Consider the following 19,544-nt stretch of genomic DNA (forward strand, 5'->3'; position numbering starts at 1 on the left):
CAAGTCCCACAGCCACCAGGTGACAAAGCCAGGACCAGGGCCAGTGCACTGCTCCGTGAAGGCCCGCCAGCCCCGAGTGACCATGCAGTCCATTCCTCCCAGGACTTATAAGAAATAAGACAGAATATGACAAAACCACATCGTGTAGCCATTGCAGATCAACTGAGCTCCAGAAACCACGACCCAATCTCCGGAGAGCAAGTGACACTTGTGAAGACAGGCTCCCCTTACATCTGCTATGGGCTGTTTGGATCTATTTTTCCATAGAACACTCCCATGTAATCCTTAACAGATAAAACTCCCTTATCTTTATTGGGGGAGAGGGTGAGAAACTGATTTTAAAAACATAATGCAAAGGCCCAACTGATAAACAAATATAAAGGTTTAAAATTATTGATACTCTTTCACTCAAACTTTAATGTTCAAGTTTGGTGATGATAAAGAACTAAAACCTCCTTCTAACTAAAATTATTAGCCACTCAAGGCAGCATACCAACAGATCATAATAGCTATTTTTCACAGTTGCTTAAAAGTGTGTCAGCACAACTGAATGTAATTTTAATTAAACAAATTTGCAATTATGAGTACAACAACTGCCTTGCCATTTTTACATTACAGCATGAGCTAAAAGAAAAAAAACAATCCCCTTGTATTGCAGGCAGGAAACCTAAGTAAAAGTATTATTTAAAATAGTTAAACAGGGACTTCCCTGGCGGTCCAGTGGTTAGGACTTTGCCTTCCAATGCAGGGGGTGCGGGTTCGATCCCTGATCGGGGAGCTAAGATCCCATATGCCTCGTGGCAAAAAAACCAAAACATAAGACAGAAGCAATATTATAACAAATTCAATAAAGACTTTAAAAATGGTCCACATCAAACAAACAAAAAAGAATAATCTGATATTATTTAAAAATATATGAAATAAAATAAAATAGCTAAACAGTGTGATTACAATATATAGATGTGTAAATCGGGTCATATGTTACAGAGTCCAGTTTCAACCTGCACCTGGTCCAGCCACTGGCCAGGTAAAGCTGCCTGCAGGGTGATGTCCAGGCAGGGAGGGGGGTCCACACCAGGTGTGGAGCGTGAAGGAGGGGGCACCACTGTCCGGGGGCCCCGCTGAAATCTCTAAGACACGTTCGTTTCCTGAGAAACACTTGCTCTGCTTTGAAGGTTGGAGAGACCTTGAATTTTGGTTTCCTACTTACTATTAGGACTTTTCCATCTTGAATATCTCTATTGATCTCCTTTACTTAAACAATGCCAAGAATAGCTTCTTATCAGACCAGGCTTCTCAGGAGTTTGATCTGCTTAATATTGCCAGATATATTCCTGCGTCAGACACGAGATAACATTATTTGGGATTCATATTTAAATCGGTTCTCTTGCAGGCGGAATCCTGCAATGTATAGGTATCCATTGATTTAATCTAGGTCAGAAAAATAACATTCTAAATATAATCAAGTCTCTGTTTTCCTCGCAATATGTTCCTCACTCTGCTTTCCTTGCTTGCTTCCTCTCATTTTGGGAAGGCTGTTTTTGGGCTGAGAGGTGAGTGGAGGTCAGGTCTGACCTCTAGAACTGCGCCTGCGTCGGACTGTACTGCACTTCTGTCCCCCAGGTGGACTGCAAGCCCCCCCAGCGGGTGAACAGACCCCTGCCACACAAAACCAATGGGAAGTATATGTGATATTAAGGAGTGTTTCCTCCATGTGCCATTTTAAGAAATGCTGCTCAAAGTATCGTTTAAATCCTAAATCCTATTCATGTTTAGGTCCTAATTTTCAGGCCACATCCTTTCCTGAGTTGCTACATCGGCTACACCCCATGAGTGAATCTAATGAGGCTTGTATTAAGCGGGCCACCCCTGCGTGCGGAGCCGGTCTCTAATCACCACATCCTGCTTTTCAGAGGGCCTGGATGAGGCCCTACAGCTGTCCTAGTCCATCCTTTAAATGAACCATACAGGGAGGGAAAACGGGAACAGGTAAGGGACAGAAAAGTGAAACTTCCCTACAGCATCACTCCAAGTGAAAACTGCCGGACACACAGCTCTGAAGAGGCAGGTCTAGGCGGCAGAGTTGGGACATCTTGTTTGCTCTGTAATATGTCAACCCTCGGGGTATATCCATGAAATCAAGCATTCTCTAATTACTAACATTTGTGGAATAAATACAAGTGAAGCCACGACGGGAGGAAAGGGGAAGAAGTATGATTATCCAAAGTATTTTCTGGAACTGAACTTTCTAAAGGCCGATCCGTGTGGCCTTGGCGCCCGCTGGCTGGACCCCATCACCGCGCTCCGCCCCCAGCCGCTGCTTCTCCACCTGGAGGTCCCGGGTCACCCTGCTGAGCCCCTCCCTCGCTCTCTCTCCCTCTCTCTCATCCCCTAAGCCTTCCCTGGGGCTCTCTTCTCATCCACCTCTTCTCCTGTTCTAGAACTTTCTGGGGTCCTAGTCACGCCCAATGCTCCAACTCCCGAGTATGTATTCTAATCCTGGCCCGCCCCTCGGGGGCTCTTAGGTCAACTTTCCTGTGTGCCCCACCTCAAGCCAAGAAGCTCAAAGGCACCAGATAATCTCCCCGAAAGACTGCTCCCCCCACCTGCCCCCTACGGCATCATCAACCTCCATCCTCTTAGTCACACGGGTCCAGGTCCTGGGAGCTGTATTTCCTTCTGGGCCCGTGCTCTCTCCCTGCAACAGCCCACCTTTCCCGGGGATCCTAACTCCTAAATATCTCCCCCACCAGCCAGCTTCTGCCACCGTCTCGGCGAGAACGCAGCTTCTCTCACTCAGACGGCACACGTGTGCTTCTACTCCTTTTCCTAGGACCCACCTCACCCCTGGCCAACACGGTGGCCACAGGAAAGACAGATAATCCTTTGTGAACTGCAAGTAGCTGGACCAGCTCAGTGACTGCCCACGAGCTCGACCAGGTAAGTCCACGTTTTTATAAGGGAATTCAGGGCCTTTACGATCTGACCCCTTACAAGCTCTCGGTTCACCCTCACCCCCGCGTGCCTGTGCGCCAGCCACTGTGAGCCCCTCTCCCATCTCTGTCTTCCTGTCTTTGCGCAAGCTGCCTGCTCGGCCTTGGCCCCTTCCGTATCTAAGTCCTGTTTGCCTTCAAGATTCAGCTGAACCATGATCTGCGAAAGTTTCCTGAGCATTTAAGGCAAAGTAAGGCACTGCCCTTCTCTGAAATCACGGTGGTGCCTCGCTCACCCAAGGCCTCTGCACACTGACTGCAAATATCTATCTGCACCGACCTCCCTTCAGACTGTGAGCGCCTTGAGGACAGGAGCTCACTTCTAAAAATCGATTTGGTATTTATGGGCGATGAGTATCACAGATAGCACGGTGCCTCCCCCAGGGTAAGTGTGCAACGCATGTCCCCTGGAAGGAGCGCGTCACACCAAGAGAACATTAATTTTTAGCCACTCCAGCTCAGAGGAAAAGAACCATTTAAAACTCATACCGAACAGAGACGTTTGGAGACCGAGGCCAGCTGCAGCTCATCTCCGTGCTGCTCTAAGTTCTCTGACAAGGAAGCTGATGGCTTCAGCCTGTTCCCTCTGCCTTCTTGCCCTCTTCCAGGGCCCAAAGTGACTGGAACTCATTTGGCCTCCAGGAATGGAAGCCCACGTCCCAAGAGCTTAAGGCACAGGGGAGGTGCGCTGGCTTATGGAGTCTGAGGAAGGACTGTGGGAAGGGCCGGTGCAGCTGGGCCCCAGCACACGGGGGGACGAGGGGCTCCACCTCGCCAGCATCTTCCCTCCACCTCCCATCTCTACCCTGCCACTTCATTCCCTCTCTCTCTGCGCACCTTGGGAAACACGGCCAGAGATGGCTCCCAGGAAGACCACTTACAGCTTAAAAGCTCTCTTTGGTTTTCCGCCCAAACAAGACCGAGAAGAGGCCCATTTGCCCAGCTTTGTTAGGTGCTCACCCCTGGACCAGTCAACTGGGCCAAGGGGCAGAGACCTACCGGACCAGCGTGGAAGCTGCCCTATCAAGGCTGCATACGTGGGGGCGGAAGGTGCTTGCAGAAGAGGGTGCCAGGGCCCACGACTCCTGTGACTCTGGACGGGACAGCTTCGGTGCGTACTGGTTTGGAAACACCACTTTCAGGAGATCGAAAGCTTCTCTGCCTTCCCTGGGCAGACAGCTTTTTTCTCCCTTTCACGTTACCTTCCTTCAGAAACTTTCCTCGCTCATCATCTTGTAGCAAACAAACATACATATAAACACATTACAACTTGATTCCCTGAATTTCTATCCTGCCTTGTGATCTCCCCTCTTCCAATGAGAAGAGGGTTTTCTAGGTAACCATGGATAATTTGCATACTTCCAACACCCCCAGTTTCCTGATCCTGGGAGCTCAGAGCTTTAAAATATATTTTATATAGGATACGACCAACCTTCTTAAAAACACCTTTTCCCCCTTTTCTTTCCTTCCTTTTCTCTATCTGAACATTTGGTCCAAACTGCACTATTTTTAAACCAGCCGTTTACTCAGAACCCAACTTATCGAAACCTAATTCCTGTTCCTACGTATCAGTCCTCACCCCACTTTTCTCTCCTGTAAGAAACCATCATAACTGATAGGAAAGAATTCCGGTCACTCGACCAGAAAATGTTACCAACTGGGGTGTCTTTTTGGTCTACATGGGAAGGGATGTCTGTTATATCCTGAGAAAATATGGCCTAATGTATGAATTTTCTTTCTTTTTCTTCATCATTCACTCGCTAAGATCTTTTAAGTGAGTGTGGTTGCTATGTTCTAAAACCCAAAGATAGTAGAAAGTTCAAGACCCAGTGCTTGACACTAATTCACAGTGCAAGGGTGGAAAAGTGGATAAATGCAATGCAATACGGCAACTGCTAAAACAGAAGAATGTGTTAGAAATACTCATTCTACCATCACCACAGAATTTCAAAAACTGCATACCGGGTGCATGACTGGACGGATGATCTAGGAGAAATTACCATATTTAATGAAAGCTGGGCTCAGTGATTATTTATTCAGTAAAATTTTGTGTAAATGTCTAGACCATGGCTGTCATCTCTTGTACAAATATTTCACCTGCTTAATTTTCATTCCTAGTTTCCTCTCTCCTCATCTTACTACTGTCTCTTTCAGGAGCAAGTGAAGGCTAAGAAAAGTAGCCACACCTGTCAAACACAGACCCAAACACTTTGTGAGGTTCTGTCTCCTCTGAGAAACAGGACACACGTGAGACATCTTACAGAAGAGTCATTAAGGCAACTGGCATTTTGCTGATTTTGTCCTCGTTTCCGAACAGCACTCGCGTGGAAAAGATGTTAGCGTAAACGAGACTTCGCCAGGTCCGACCTGGAATCCCCAGCCTTTGTCTGATGTGTTACCTGAAGGGAGAAGCCGAGGGGAGGACGTGCGGGAGGGGCCCTACGAGGCAGGTGGGAAGATGGGGCTCAGGCAGAGGTGACAAGCATGACCTGACTCAGCTGTGCACAAGCCTGGAACACACAGGACACCACGGGGCTCCGAAGCTCAACAGTGTTCCTGCTGGGGAAGAGGCAGGACCGGCAACGCCCGGCCGGAAACCCTGGGGACCTGATGGGAGTCGGGCCGCGTTCAGTGGAGTAGGGTTGTTGGTGAACACACACGACACCCCCTCTGGGGCTTCCAGAAGACCCTGAGGGGGCTCTGCTGGAGACGGAGACCCGTGTGAGCAGGTGGGTGGTGACCACCGTGACATCGGAACAGAGGTTCCTTCGTTCACGTCCTCGGCATCTGACCCGTCCTCTCACCGTCACGAGCGGCCCCACTGAGACGGGGATGCCCTCCTTGTACCACGTTGCCTTGAGGCGCCCTTCTCTCCTCGTGTAAATCTCACGGAACATTCTACCTTGCTCTTTCCTCACTAGACCCCGATCAAATTCGCACGATGAAAACACCCTCCCTGGCCCCTAACTACACTTGAATAAACAGGCCACGGTGAAGCTACGGACTATTAAAACAAAACAAAACAAGCACAGGAGGACGCGCCTGTAAGGACCTGCTGCTCTCCTCGGTTTTCTAACTGCACCGCTCCCCATGTCCCCCCAGCACCGGGTCTCAGATTCTGCCTCGTTCAGACTCAGACCCCGATCCCAACTCTGACGCGGAGCCCAGCTGGAGCCCTGGGCCAGCAGCTCCCAGCAGACCATCCAGGCGGCCCTGCTGGTGGCCGTGCCGCAACGCCCGGGGCTCGCACCCCAGAAAGTGACCCCCGCGGCCCTCCGAGACAGCCTGAGCCGGGCCCCGCTCCACTCGTGGCTGGATGGCTGCCCGAAGCCTGGCTCCTCTGGGACGGCCTGTCTGCCCCGCCTCACACCGCCCCATGCTCCTGACTGCTTGGCCCTCTACCAAGTCCCTAAGACAGACACCCTAGACGGTGGGCACCACTGGGCCCACCAGTGCGCACCGCTGGTCCTGCCCCCTGGAGGGACCCCTCATCCCACGTGTGGCCGCCCCCTGCCCTCTTTGCTACACCTCCTGGCTGCTGCTTGAGTCTCAGCTTGACCAAGTCAAGGAAAATAAGTCGCCCAGGAGACACTGGGGCGGCTGCGCGGTGCCGCCCCCACCTCCCTGCGGTGGGAGTCGCGGCCCCGGACTGTGTGCTGCCCCCGCCCAGAGGCGCTGGTGGCAGAAAAGGCTCGATTCTCACTCAGGACACCAGCCAGGTGAGGCCCAGGCCCACCAGGGCACCTCCGCCGCTCAGAGATCTGAAGTTTCGAAGACTCTCCCACACGGCCCTCACCTGTGTGCCCCTGAGACATCCTTACAAATGCAGGCCCACCTGTAGAGACTCGGCCCCCAAATCTCTAATGAGGATAACTGTGTGGGGGCACTAGGTACAATTCTGAGCTCGCACAGCGTCAGGCTGTATTTGGGCTCATGCGTCTCTTGGTCGCCAGGACAACACGACTAACTGAGGGCTGCAGCACATTCGGGGCCAAGCCTCCGTGGGCCGTGAAGAATGAGGTGCCAGACACGGGGACAGACGGTGAGGGAGGGCGGGGGAGGGCTGACTCCACGGCTGTCTCCGGGCGTACATTTGGGTGGCAGCCCGTGGAAAGAAGTGACCCTGCGAACTGGGTTAAAAACTCTGAAGACCCAAAATGACTGAAAGCCTTTCTCATAATCGCCCCAGATGGTGGGCCCCTATCCCACTTCTGCCAGCAGGTCGGAGACTCCCATCCCACGTGCTGCCCTCGGGGCTTGTCCTCACTTGCTTCACTCCGATCAGCACTGTGAGGGCGGACAGGCCACCGTCAAGGGGCGCGAGGTGCTCTCACCTGGCATCTTGGAAAGAGGGCGTGCAGTCTCCACGCTACAAAAAGGTCCACAGGATGCCACGCGGAGACACAGCCAGAGGACCCCCCGAAAACGGCTCACTGCAAGCTCCAGAGGAAAGAGTGGCTTCCGGGTTAGTTTCCACAGAGGTGTGCAGTGACACAGCAGGTCACTGAGGACGCGTTCACCGGGCGCCTGGCCTCTGGCCCAGCCTCACCAGCATCCCTCCCTCCCTGCTCTGTGCAGACCTGCTCCTCTGGGACCCGGGCAGCCTGCGGGTGATCCCGAAGAACCCTTCCGCGAATGGCGAGGTCCCGGGGGACAAGGCCGAGCAGGGAGTCTGGGGGCTGAACTAATTGGGTTTTAACGCGTCTCATGCTGGTGGCCAGCACGGCTGCTCTGTGACCACAATAAAGCGCACACCTCGTGGGCTGCTTTAAAAAGAAGGCCTGGGAAGGAGGGTAGGGACGGGATCGGGAAAAAGAAACATCAGGCCAAAAATAGTCTTCTTAGAACTGCCTTCCGGGCTGTCTGAACCACAACAACAAAGTTCTGATACTCATGCCACCAGCCTTGCAATAACAATGAAGGAAGAGCAAGGAGACAGGAGAGTTCTAATGCCGTCTCCTTGGTACCGCACGCTGTCAATTTCAAGGCGGACGCCATTTCTGACGCGCTCTCCCAAGATTCACTGGAGTTGGCTTCTCATTGCTGGCCAATCTTTTAGTTCCAATAAGTGCACTTACCCGGCTCTGTCTAAGGAAACAAGACCAGAGGTGCAGACCAGAGACGTCAGTCCACCTGCCACTGCCCGTAGCATTTTCCCAACATACAACCCAGAGAACGGTCCTGTGGACTACAGAGCCCTGCTGGCCGGCGTCTGTGCCACTGCACAAAGTATGTTTATTTTGTTCTGCTTAAAAATTTACTCCTCCAGTTGCAGGAAGACCAGGCACCGTTTCAGATGACAGCGTTATGTGAAGTCTCATTCTCTTCCCTCTAGTATCAGAGCTGCCCCATCATCTGTATTGACTGCCAAACCCCAGCTGACTCGCTCTACTGAGGTCACTCTTTATTTTAAAAAAACAACACAGGTTGAAAGTGAAAGTCACTGATTTATACTCGAACACCTAGCAATTTTTTTAGAACTTTGTGCGATTTTCAAAGCATTCACATAGATAGGCTCATCTTGTGTCTGCGGCTACCACTTAAAGATGATATTCGTGCTCATCTTAAGTTGGCAGGTGGGGACTCTGAGGCTCAGGGAGCCCCAGTCCCAGACACCTAGGGTGTGAGGGGTCAGGGATCAAGGCTTCTGACTCTGAACCCTGAGCTCTTTCCTCAGACTACACCGCCTCCCCTTCCAGTGCCATAAGCCATTCCTAGTCAGCTAATAAAGGCTCCTCCAAGGAATGAAGGAGGATTATTAAGTATCCACCAAGCATCAGGCGGTGAGCCTCCTTCCACTAATATAAACCCTGAGGGAGGGTGAAGGGAGTTACTGTGTCCTCAGCCCCCAAGGTGTGTCCCTCAAGTGGAACAGCCTGAGAAGTTTACGAGCAAATGAAGAGTAAAAGACATGACTGAGCCAGCAGGCGGGAGCCGGTACCGAGTCCCACACAGGGAGAAGGAAGGCAGTGCTCCCGTGTTTGTCCTGAAAACCGTCCAGTGAACCCTTCTGGCTGAAGACGCTCGGCCTCTGGCTTCGTGTCCAGAAAGCGGGGCCGGGCGGTTTATGGTGGCCCCTGACTAGACCAACAACGGGCTCTGGAACCAACAGTGGTTTCTCCGCAGCCTGCCCAGACCTCAGGAACAGCCTGGTGCAAAGGCTCTGCCCAGCAAGGGGGATGACGCTTTGCTCAGTTAATTAGGCTGCTTCCTCCCAGAACTGGTACTGGGACAATGGAGGGGATGGGCCAGAAAAGACTCTGGCCAAGGCAGCAAGGGGCGGAGACGTGAATGTGCGTGTAACTTGGGCTGGGGGGTGGCGGAGGGGACGGAGGACGCAGACACTGGCCAGGAGGGGCGAGGACAGGGACAGAGCCAGGGGCCCAGATGCAGAAGGTCTCTGGTCTCAGACCTGCCTCGGTTCTGAGTAGCTTTCCAGCCCTGACTCAGGTGTATCCTGAATAAATCGCCTCTGTCCTGAAGAGGCCACCATGAGGGACTCTGTCCTGGCAACAAAACAGCCTAACAGCCCAGAGTTGTTTTACAGAAACTGAACGTTCCCACTAAAGAGCGCTGGCTCACAATCACAGTCAGGACTGGGGACGTGTCACTCACAAGGTATCGGAGAGGAGACAGACACGCAGGGCCCGCTATCCTGGCTCCTGGGTAACTCTCCCCAGACCGGTGGCCTCTTCCCTCTGAATCTACAGCCCTAGACACGGGCCTCTGATTTCAAGTCGATGAAAGTTACTGAGCCTCAATTACGTGCAAGAGAGCAGGCAGGTCTTGATGGGGTTTAACCAAGCTTATTGTACCTCTGCTTTTTATTGCTAAGTTCATTTCTCCTATGTTATCTGGCTCCGTAAGAACTGGGATCTTGCCTTGTGCCCCCCGTGAAGCCAACGTTTCCTATAACACAGGCACTCAAGAATCAGTGGGTAAATTTGTTTATGGCCTGCCCCTTGTATTTACCATCTGGCCTTCAACAGAAAAAGTCTGCCACCCCCTGCCCTAGATATTTCCTGAGAGTCAGTACGCAGTGGGCCACCATTACTAAATAATGTATTGTTTTCCTCAAGTATGTCCTTTTCCTCAGGGCTGTAAAAGCAAGGTTTACCTTTGGTTGTCCGTAACGAAGATCTGAAAAATAGTGGCTTAAACGAGATACTTCTCTCTCTTGTGAAAGTCTAAGACTGAATCGACTCCCCAGTGTCAGAGACCCAGGCAACTGCTGTGCTGTTGTTCCCCACACACAGCTTCCACTGCCAAGGTCACACCATGGTCCAGGATGGCTGCCAAGGTACCAGCCGTTACGTCCACATCCAGGTAGAAGAAAGGTAAAGGGCAGCCTCAACCCAGATTTAAGGAAACTTCTGAAAATGCCACTAAAACCTTCTACTTATAAATCACTGGCTAAACTCAGCTACATAGATACACTTTGCTGTAGAGGAAGCTCAGAAGTGTAGACTTTTAGTTGGCTAGGTTGGTTAGATAAAAATCAAAGTTATATGTTTTTATAACGGGGGGTGGGATGTTGAGAGATAACTAGGAATCTCTGCCACAGGACCCTTACTGCCATCCTAGCCCCTTAGTAAGACAGTACAGGCGCTGGGCAGGTTCTCCACTGCGCCAGGGCCCCGGGCCACCCCATAGAGTCTATTTTCTGTAAAGTTAGCAGACAGATATCATCTGCAAGCTCCAAAATATATTTAAAATCTGCCAAAGCAGCTGAAACCAAGTAGAAGCCAAATGGGAGGAAGTGAAGAGAAGGAACAGATAGGCAGATCTCAGAAAACACCAGCATAAATACTTCTTCAAGCCAAGGGTTCCAGTTTAAAGTGCAAAGTCTACGTCACCAACAAAGGTCAAAACGGGTAAACAAAGATAAATCTGTGTGTAACAAGTGCAGATTGGGGCAGGAGGCAGAACTACACGAAGAACCTAAGAGATGAATGAGCCATATTTAAAGAGAGGTTGGTTTTTGGCGGTGGAGGGAAAAAAACGCCTTACAGTTGTGAAAACAGCAGTCCTGAGTGACGGCCTTAGCCCCTCCCACCACGCCAGCCCCACCTCAGCCCCGAACCTTGTGCGAAGAGCTGGTTCCGAAAATCCAATGCATTCAAATATGAGTGACAAAAAGGCAACCACACGCACTCCACTGACGCATCAGCCAAAATACGGAAAAAAGATAAAAATGGCAGGAAAACTTACTGACGGGGAAGTCACAGAAAAACGTTGCCTTTGGAGCACATGAAACTTCTGGCCAAATATTTTGCAGTGAATTTTAAAAACCAAACGAAGCAATTTGTTTAAGAAGGAAAAATCACAAAGCAGAAATGACCCCGGTCAGAGACAGGAAGAAAACAGGGAGAATTGAAATGTGAGCTTGAAGACCTCAGAAAAGGAGGGGAAACAAAGGAACTGAAGATGGAAACGGAGTGTGGGCAAGAAGAGACCACAGAAGACCCAGGGTGGGGAGGTGGGCAGAGAGGGTAACGATGGGGAAGCACCCAAAAGGAAGTGGCGGGAGAGAGTTTTAAAACGTTAGAGAGAAAACAGCAGCAGGCAGAGGAGTCAGATAAAGAGGGGCGGGGACGCATGTCTGGACCCCCAAGGGAGGGGTGAGAAGAAAGAGATCCTTACAGACATGATTCAAGAAAAATTCCCTAAGACCCAGGTGGAGCCAAATCTGATTAGAGAGAGACAAGGATTTACACCCCAGGGAGGGCAGGTCAACACTGAGAGGGGTCCTGCTCTTAAACTTTAAAGATAAAGAATCTTTTAGGAAGAAGAGGAAAACTATCAAGCCCGGCCTCAGATTTCTTTAAATCAAGTTAAACTTGAGAAGACAACTGAGCAACACTTACAAGACCCTCACCAAAAAATGGGTGAGCCAAGGATTTTATATCCAGCCAGGCTGTCATCTAGGTATAAACAGAGAAACACGCAAGAGCTCATGGGATATCTTGCTCATGGGATATCGTTTCCCCGAGTCCTTGAGCACACTTCTAGATTCACATTTAACTCCTAGGACATAGTACAGGTCTTGGCGTGTGCTAAGTGCTTAATAAATATTCAGTGAGAGACTAACAAAACAGCTTTTTCTCCACAAACTGCTCTTTCTGCCTCATTTCCTTGGTACTTGGAATGTGATATGGTAAGAGATCACTTCCCAAAACAATACCAAAAAGCTCCAAGATTATTTAAAACCTTCTGTTTCATATCCTTTGTCTACTAAGGCAGGAAAGATTAAAAATGTATTTTAGAAAGATTTTCAGAAAGCACTGGTATGCTGAATGTTCACTATAAATTCCGAATACATTTGTATCTTATGCACTAGGTTGCAGCAAAATTTTATAACATACTTCCACATGCCATTTGCCACATGTAAATAAAAAAGGATAAACTCAGAAAGTTTCTTACTTACTTTGGATGTTCAAACTTGTCTATAAGATCAACTTTTTCCACCAGGTCTCCTCCAATTGTTCGGACTAAGTCGTAGAAATCGTTCTCTGTGTAATTCTCGTGAGGTAACCAGAATGAGATGTCGTTGATTACAGCAGGGTATTTGCTGAGAGGCTAACAAAATGAGAGAAGAAAAAAAGAGATTGATTAGTTAGTTGGATGACAACGTTTAAGTTTTTCATGGCAAGTTTCACGTGGGCTAGTTAGAAAATGCTGGCAAGACATTATTTCAGCGCTTGAATTTTCAGGAACAAAATGAACTTAAAAGATAAGTCAATATTCAAAATTAGCAAATTCCATTATGAATATTATAGATTCTTATCACTCTCATGTGTAACACTACCATATATTATACTCACGTTGCCATTAATGTTCAATTTAGTATAAAGCAATTTGAATATATCATATTTCAGGTTTTTTTCCATTTGAATACTAGAGGAGAAAAGTCCACATTTAATTAACAAGCAATTCATTAACTTCCGTGATACTTTCAGGAAGCCGTTTTTATAGAGAAATAAGTAAGGGCTTGTCAAAATTGATATTTCAATTAGTAATGTCATTATTTGTTAGTATTTCTAATTATTAAGGGAGTACTTCTAATTATTAATTATATAGGGGGTTATTTTTCAAATTATGCTTCTAAGGATGTGATAGACACAAAGGTAGCCATGCCCCCATTTTATCCCATTTTTTCCAGTTTATTAGGGCTCACTAACTAGTTCATTATATTAGATACATATATTTTTAGAAGTTACCACATTTGTTTACATGGCTTAAACATGTACATCACAAATACATATTTATATATATTACAAACATACACATATATATAGACAGCTGTGATGTAAGTTACCGCCACAATAAAAAATGTTTCATTAAACGTTTCATGACATAACTATGAAATCCATACAACTAAGGAAATATCTGCCAATCTGTTAGGAGAACAAGTTTATAAATTGACTTACACCAAGCCTGATGTCACCGTAAACCCCCTGGTGAATCACTGATTAGAAAAATATAAAACTTTTTAAACGGCAAAACCTCTGAAGAGCCAAGTACTCAAACATAAATGATTATTCAACTTGAAATATCAATAAAGTTGTCAAAAGCATCGGCTCAGAACACACATTTCAAACGAACATAATAAAGCTATCACCCAGGTGCTCCTGACAAAGTACCACAGCTCCTGAAAAACACCCTGTCTTCTTGGAGTCAAGCTGCTGTGATAAATAACACGCGGGTTAATGTAACATTGCGAGATGGTGGCAGTTGGGTGGTTACACAGCGCTTTTCCTTTTCCACTTAAGGAACGTGGAAATTCAGGGGTATTCGATAAGAGGCAGGGGTTGCCAAGAATTAGCATGAAATCGCCTCTTCGATGACAGACACGGGAGGAGGGACCCGACTGGGCACTGGTGTCAGGAACCCGAGAACAGCGGTCAACGTGATAGTGCAGTCAGCCAGAGTACAGGCCCCAAGACGTTAAAAAATACATGGTATATGTTACGGTAAATACATAAAAACCAAGGAGAAAAACCCAGACCATTGTACTGCAAACCTAGTTCAAGCTAACAAGTGGGAACAAGTTCAAAGTAATGGTGACTGGTTCCTTGCGAACTTGCAAGCAGGGTCGAACCGGAGGCCTTTCACAGCTCCTGAAACGTCCTCTCTCTCACTTCTCTTCTTGCACGTGAATATCTTTTCATCGTTTTCTGTTTGTTTGTTTTTTTTCCAGTGAAAGCATGTGGGAAGCAAACTCTCAGAACCGACACGGCTGAAATCCCCACTCGTGAATCATCTGGCAAAGCACAAAATTGTAGGTTTACCGTTGTCTCCCCTCAGCGCTTGGAAAATTCTTCTCTGTACCCGTTAGCAATGACGACAAGTCTGCTGTCGGTCGGAGCTGCTTCTGCGCAGGGAATCTGTCATTGCTCCCTGGCAGCGTGGAAGGGCTTCACCTTTATCCTGGCAGCTCTGATGAGGCCGGGCCTGCATTTATCTTGGGGTATTCTGCCCGGGACTCAGCGTGTGCTTCCACTCAGAGGGTTCACGTACTCATCCAAGTCGGAAAATTCCAGCCACGACTTCTCTGTCCTCTTCTTCTAGGACCGCGATTCTCCATGTTGTGGGGCTTCTCGATATGTCTTCCATTTCTCTTACCTGATTGATTTTCGGGTTTTAATCTTTACGTATTTGTGCTGTATTCTGGGTGAATTCTTCAGAAACAGCTTCTTATTTACTAATTCTCCCTTCAGCTGAGTCTAGTCTCATAGTCTCATCTGTTTTTTTTTTTCTTCTCTATTTCAGGGAATCTATTACTCATTTCTGATATTTCTAATTGTTTTCTTCCATATCTACTTACACTTCATTTTTGCCTGTTTTTCCCTCTTATTCAGAATTTCCTGTTCTTCTTCTTCTTGTTTTTATGGTTATTATTCTTCCATTGATCTCTTTGCGGACATTAGGCATTTTTTTTTTAAAGAACGCCTCTTGCTTTTACTTTGCTCTGCAGTGACTCAGATTCTGAGTGTGGATTTGGTTGCTGACACGCTCAGGTCAGAGTTCCTCACGTGGTTTGGGGTGTGTGTCTGCAGGCCCGTCTGGGATGGGAATAACTGCAGTGTTCTCTCACTCACCACCCCTCCTTGGTCAGAGGTTTCTGTGGTCCCTCCCTCCCCTTGTGCTCCTGGCCCAGATCTAGTTGGTGGTGGCATCTGGGTTCCTGCCCGATGGTGACAGGGCTGATGATGCCATGGCGGTGACTCATCTCAGTTCCTGATGAAGAGGCCAACTCTCTTCCTGGGCTCAAAGCTCTTATGAGCTAGAGGTCACAGCAGGCAGTAGTTTGCAGCAGTGGTGGCTGCCCCCCTTCTAGAGGAGGGGACCGCCTGCCCCTACTTTCTGGCAGAGATCATGCTCTGGACCAGCACATCCTGCCTCCCCACCAGAGCCAATCACTGTTCCCCTGCCTAGGAACCTGCAGCCCGCAGCGTCTTTGGCCTCACTCTCTGCTCTGTCTTTGTGTTTGTCTCTTGTGCATGGATAAATATATTTTCAGGGGAATAGGGGAAGGCATGGTTCTGACTTTTTCACGTTCTCTTTTTATCTATCATGGCTGTGTGTACGGAGACGGTAAAGAGCAGTTTACAAAGCAACAACGACCTGACTCTAAATTTCCTTACACAATGGTTCTTAACTTCATGGGGGAGGGACACAGATGTCTCTGAGAATATGATGAAAGATTCAAATTCTTGTTCCAGAAAAGTACATACTTTCACAAACACTGATTTTTCCATAGAACATCTGGGATTCACAAACCTAGTAAAAGTCATTCAAGGAGTCAGAATAAGGATTGCCCCCCGTCCTTGACCCACATTCAAAATTGTGACATGAGTTCAAATACAGACAATTGAGATTACGGTACTAAGGGAGTTAAAAATATCAGAATCATTCTTTACTAACATAATAAATACATGTATGTGTGTCTCCTTTACATGCATACACGTGAAGGATGTATAGTTTATGATAGTAAAAAGCACACATGAAGGCATCATCGTTTGTCTTGTGGTAGCTACTTGAAATGCAGTCGTACTTATATAATAAATTTAAAACTCTGCTTTTTATGGGCTGGACTAAGAAAGCCCTTACTGCTGCCCCTGGGACAACGCTGAAGGGCCATCCTCGTCTCAGAGCTCCCCAGGGGTTGGCCGAGCCCTCTGGTGGCAATGCCTCACAGCCCAACCTCCCCTCCCGCTCTGTCTAATCCTGCTCTCCTCTCCCTTCCCCCTCCATAGGCGTGGACCCTGACAGCACCTGGTTAGAAGCTTCCAGAAGGCTAACCTCTGTCTGAGAATCTGCTCTCCGGGGAACCTAACCTGTGACTCCAAAACAGAAGCAACATGTCAGCAACCAGTTGACGAAAGAATTTAGTGCATCCACGGGGACAGCAAGCCTCAAGGGTCATGTGCTCAGAGTGAGGCCGATCTGGATGGGCACAGGGGTCCCTCTCACCAGCTGCGTGACATGGTGCCTGCGGCCTCGCCTGAAGCCCCCTCAGCCGCTGTGATCCCCCCAGAGGGCTTGGGAGGCCCGTGTGGGGCTGCACAGACCACCCCCTCCTCGCCTCCTGGTCTCCCCGCAAGCTGCGGGGTGGGAAACCTCTCAGGCGCGGTCTAGACCCAGCTCTTCAGCAGCAGGGCATTCCACCACTGGTGGTGTCATCAGCTACCCTGTTACAGATTGAGTTGTGTCCCCCCAAGAAGATACCCTGGAGCCCGACCCCCCAATACCTTAGAATGTAACCTTACTTGGAGAAAAAGTCTTTACAGAGACACTCAAGTTAAAATGAGGTCACTTGGGGTGGCATCCTTAGAAAAGGGGAAATTCGGGCACAGAGACGTGCGTGCAAGGAGGCCTCACGCAGGGAAGCTGGACACGGGCGACGCGTCTGCAGGACAAGGATGCCCCGCGTGGCCAGAGCCGGGGTGGGGGCCGGGAGCGGGTCCTCCCCCCAAGCCCTCAGAGGAGCCGGCCTTGCTGCACCTGGGCCTTGGGAGAACGGGCCCGCTGAGGCCCCTCTGGGGCCGCGCACCCTTCTGGGCGTGGGGGAAGGGCCAGGCGGAGCTGGCGCCTCCACGTCTGTGGAAGAACAGCTGTCGAATCTCAGGGTGGCTTTGCTGGAGCTTTGAGCCAAGCGTCAGGCCTTGGTCTTGGCCTTGCAGGTGTGTTCACTCGTCTGAGGAAAGCCTACCTCACGGTTTCCTCGCCTATACAACCGAGGTGGTGTCTACTTGAGCAAACTGCAGTGAAGATGCCATGAAATAACACTCATGAGGCACATCCTTAATGGTTTTCCAGCCAAAACAGATTCGGACAGTTCAATGCATGCGCGATTTTGACAGCTGTCCAAGACCCGGGTACCGAAGTGACCAGGGTGGGGAAGGAGCTAGTTGAAAAAGTGAGATTTTGGTTTAATGGTGCCCGTCCTAGCTGGCCCCTTGCTCTGGGCTCACCCCTCCCGATATGTAAGATGCAAATGTCTCCATGCACCTTCTAAGCTGCGGACGTCACAGGTGCCCTTCCTATCATCCATGATAAAGTCCACGTGCTCCAGTCCTGTACCTGCTCAGGACATTCCCAAGGAGGGTCACCTTACACCGCCGTCGGTGACGCAGTCTAGTGTGCCCGAGCTTTGACTCCAAGGAAGTTGTTTCTGCATCAGCGCCTCCCTCTTAACTGAAACGCCCGTCTCTTTTCTAACGTTGCTGAGGGGGGATACAGATTCTCTGCCCAACAGGGCAGGTTTTCTGTACGAGTCCACCATTATTCAGTCTCTGGCTTCTTCCCTTTAGGCAAAGCTATTAGAATTTTTTTTTTTTTGGTTTAAACATGATTTCAACAGTCGTTCTAACAGGGAAGGGTCCGCTTCCCCGTCAAGCTCTCCACAGAGTTCTGGAAACACCAAGGTGACTTCCACTCAGCTTTTAGCCACAGCTAAGTGTGGCCAAAGGCTGACCCTGCAGCCCCTCCGGGCTACGCTTCTCCTCCGAGGCCACACGCCCGCGCCTTGGTTTTTATGGTGGTTCTGTCCCTGGCAGCCGCCACCCACAGGTGCGGTGGGCCAGGGACGCACTGGCACTTTCCGTGGGCCGTCCCACTAACACAGCGCGCGCCTGTGACACGTTCACTCTTACTGTTCCCACCGTGCCCCGGCCCGGGAGGATCCCACGTGCCGCGGAGCGGCTGGGCCCGTGAGCCGTGGCCGCTGGGCCTGCGCGTCCGGAGCCTGTGCTCCGCAGCGGGAGAGGCCACGACAGTGAGAGGCCCGCGTACCGCAAAAAACAAACCCCAAAAAACCCCAAGGGGCTCAGGGGAAACAGCTCAGCTTCTAGTACTGTTTCCAGAAGAAGTCTATCCAGCGCAATTAAAAACTGTGTAAATAAGGCCAAATCTAACATGTATCCCTCTGGCGCCTTCCATGACATTTCCTTGCCAAATGACTCATTTATTTTTTCAATTAATTATCTTGATTCATAAGCACTTCCAGTCTGTTTACCATCTATGTGCTTGTGTTCTTATCTCAATGAACTTAAAAATCAGTTTTTCCTATAAAAATACTATGCACTACCAATTACTCTCCTTACAGCCCTTACTTTAATTCCATCTACTTATTTTGTAATAAAAAACTGCTTCTTGAATTTGGCTGCCAGGTTTGGTACTTAACCAATACAGGTTGTTCTAACTCATGCTGCCTTCATGTTTACAGATTTTCTCACTCCGTTCCAACAATTTGTTTTGATTCTTACTTAGTTTCACCGAGCGCCAAGAGCACACTGCACTGGATGAAGGGAGGCCCAGCCCAAACACAGGAAACTTCTGTTCTGTTACTTCACCGAGAAACCACATGAGACCCAAGTTCTAAGCATTCTTCCAAACTTTAAAGGGAGTTTCCCATATTTGTTTTTATCTTTTGACAGAATTTCAGTTCTATTTGAAGATTCACAGGAAACGAAGAATTTCCATAAGGAAATCACGTGGAACAACCCTTTCGGCAACCTTGGATTGGATTAACTGTCCATGTTTCTGTACCATGGCCCCCAAATACATACTGACCTACTCAAGAGCAGAAACAGGCTTTGAATCCTCTCAAATTAACTTTCAAGCTCAAGAGTTATTTATTTAAAACAAATCATATGCCACACATGAGAAAAACAAGGATGGCTTCTGCCACTCTGGGTAGGCAGGTGGGAGAACTCCATCACTGCACGCAGCCCACATTCTCTGTAGGACGTAAGGGACGTAGAGCAAGGCTTCAGGGCGCTGCCTGAACATAACGGTCTTTAACTTAAGAAACAATGGAGGAAGTAAGCCTCAGAAACCTTTGTTCAAGTAAAATCTGGTCTGCGCCTCTGGTTAAATAATTGCAGAGGGGTAGGTCCTGCAGCCCAGATCACTACCCCAGAGCACTGGCAGAGGGCTGACACAGAAGACAAGTGCTACAAATTAAAGCCTATCTTTTAGGGGTGACGTAAACGTTCTAAAGTTGATTGTGGAGATGGTCGCACGTCTCCGTGAATGTACTGACGA

The 19,544-nt window shown here is 49.0% G+C and overlaps 1 protein-coding gene across 3 annotated transcripts in view; it reads right to left on the reverse strand.

Moving 5' to 3' along the window:
• FARS2 (phenylalanyl-tRNA synthetase 2, mitochondrial) overlaps nt 1–19,544 on the reverse strand; it is a 383,333-nt gene that overhangs the window by 121,585 nt on the left and 242,204 nt on the right. For all 3 annotated transcript variants that reach the window (XM_060163756.1, XM_060163757.1, XM_060163758.1), the window contains one exon: nt 12,421–12,572. In XM_060163756.1, coding sequence (XP_060019739.1) covers nt 12,421–12,572 — 152 coding nt within the window. The remainder of the gene's footprint in view (nt 1–12,420; nt 12,573–19,544) is intronic.

Source organism: Lagenorhynchus albirostris, chromosome 10 (genome assembly GCF_949774975.1).
Source record: "Lagenorhynchus albirostris chromosome 10, mLagAlb1.1, whole genome shotgun sequence".
Lineage (NCBI taxonomy): Eukaryota > Metazoa > Chordata > Mammalia > Artiodactyla > Delphinidae > Lagenorhynchus > Lagenorhynchus albirostris.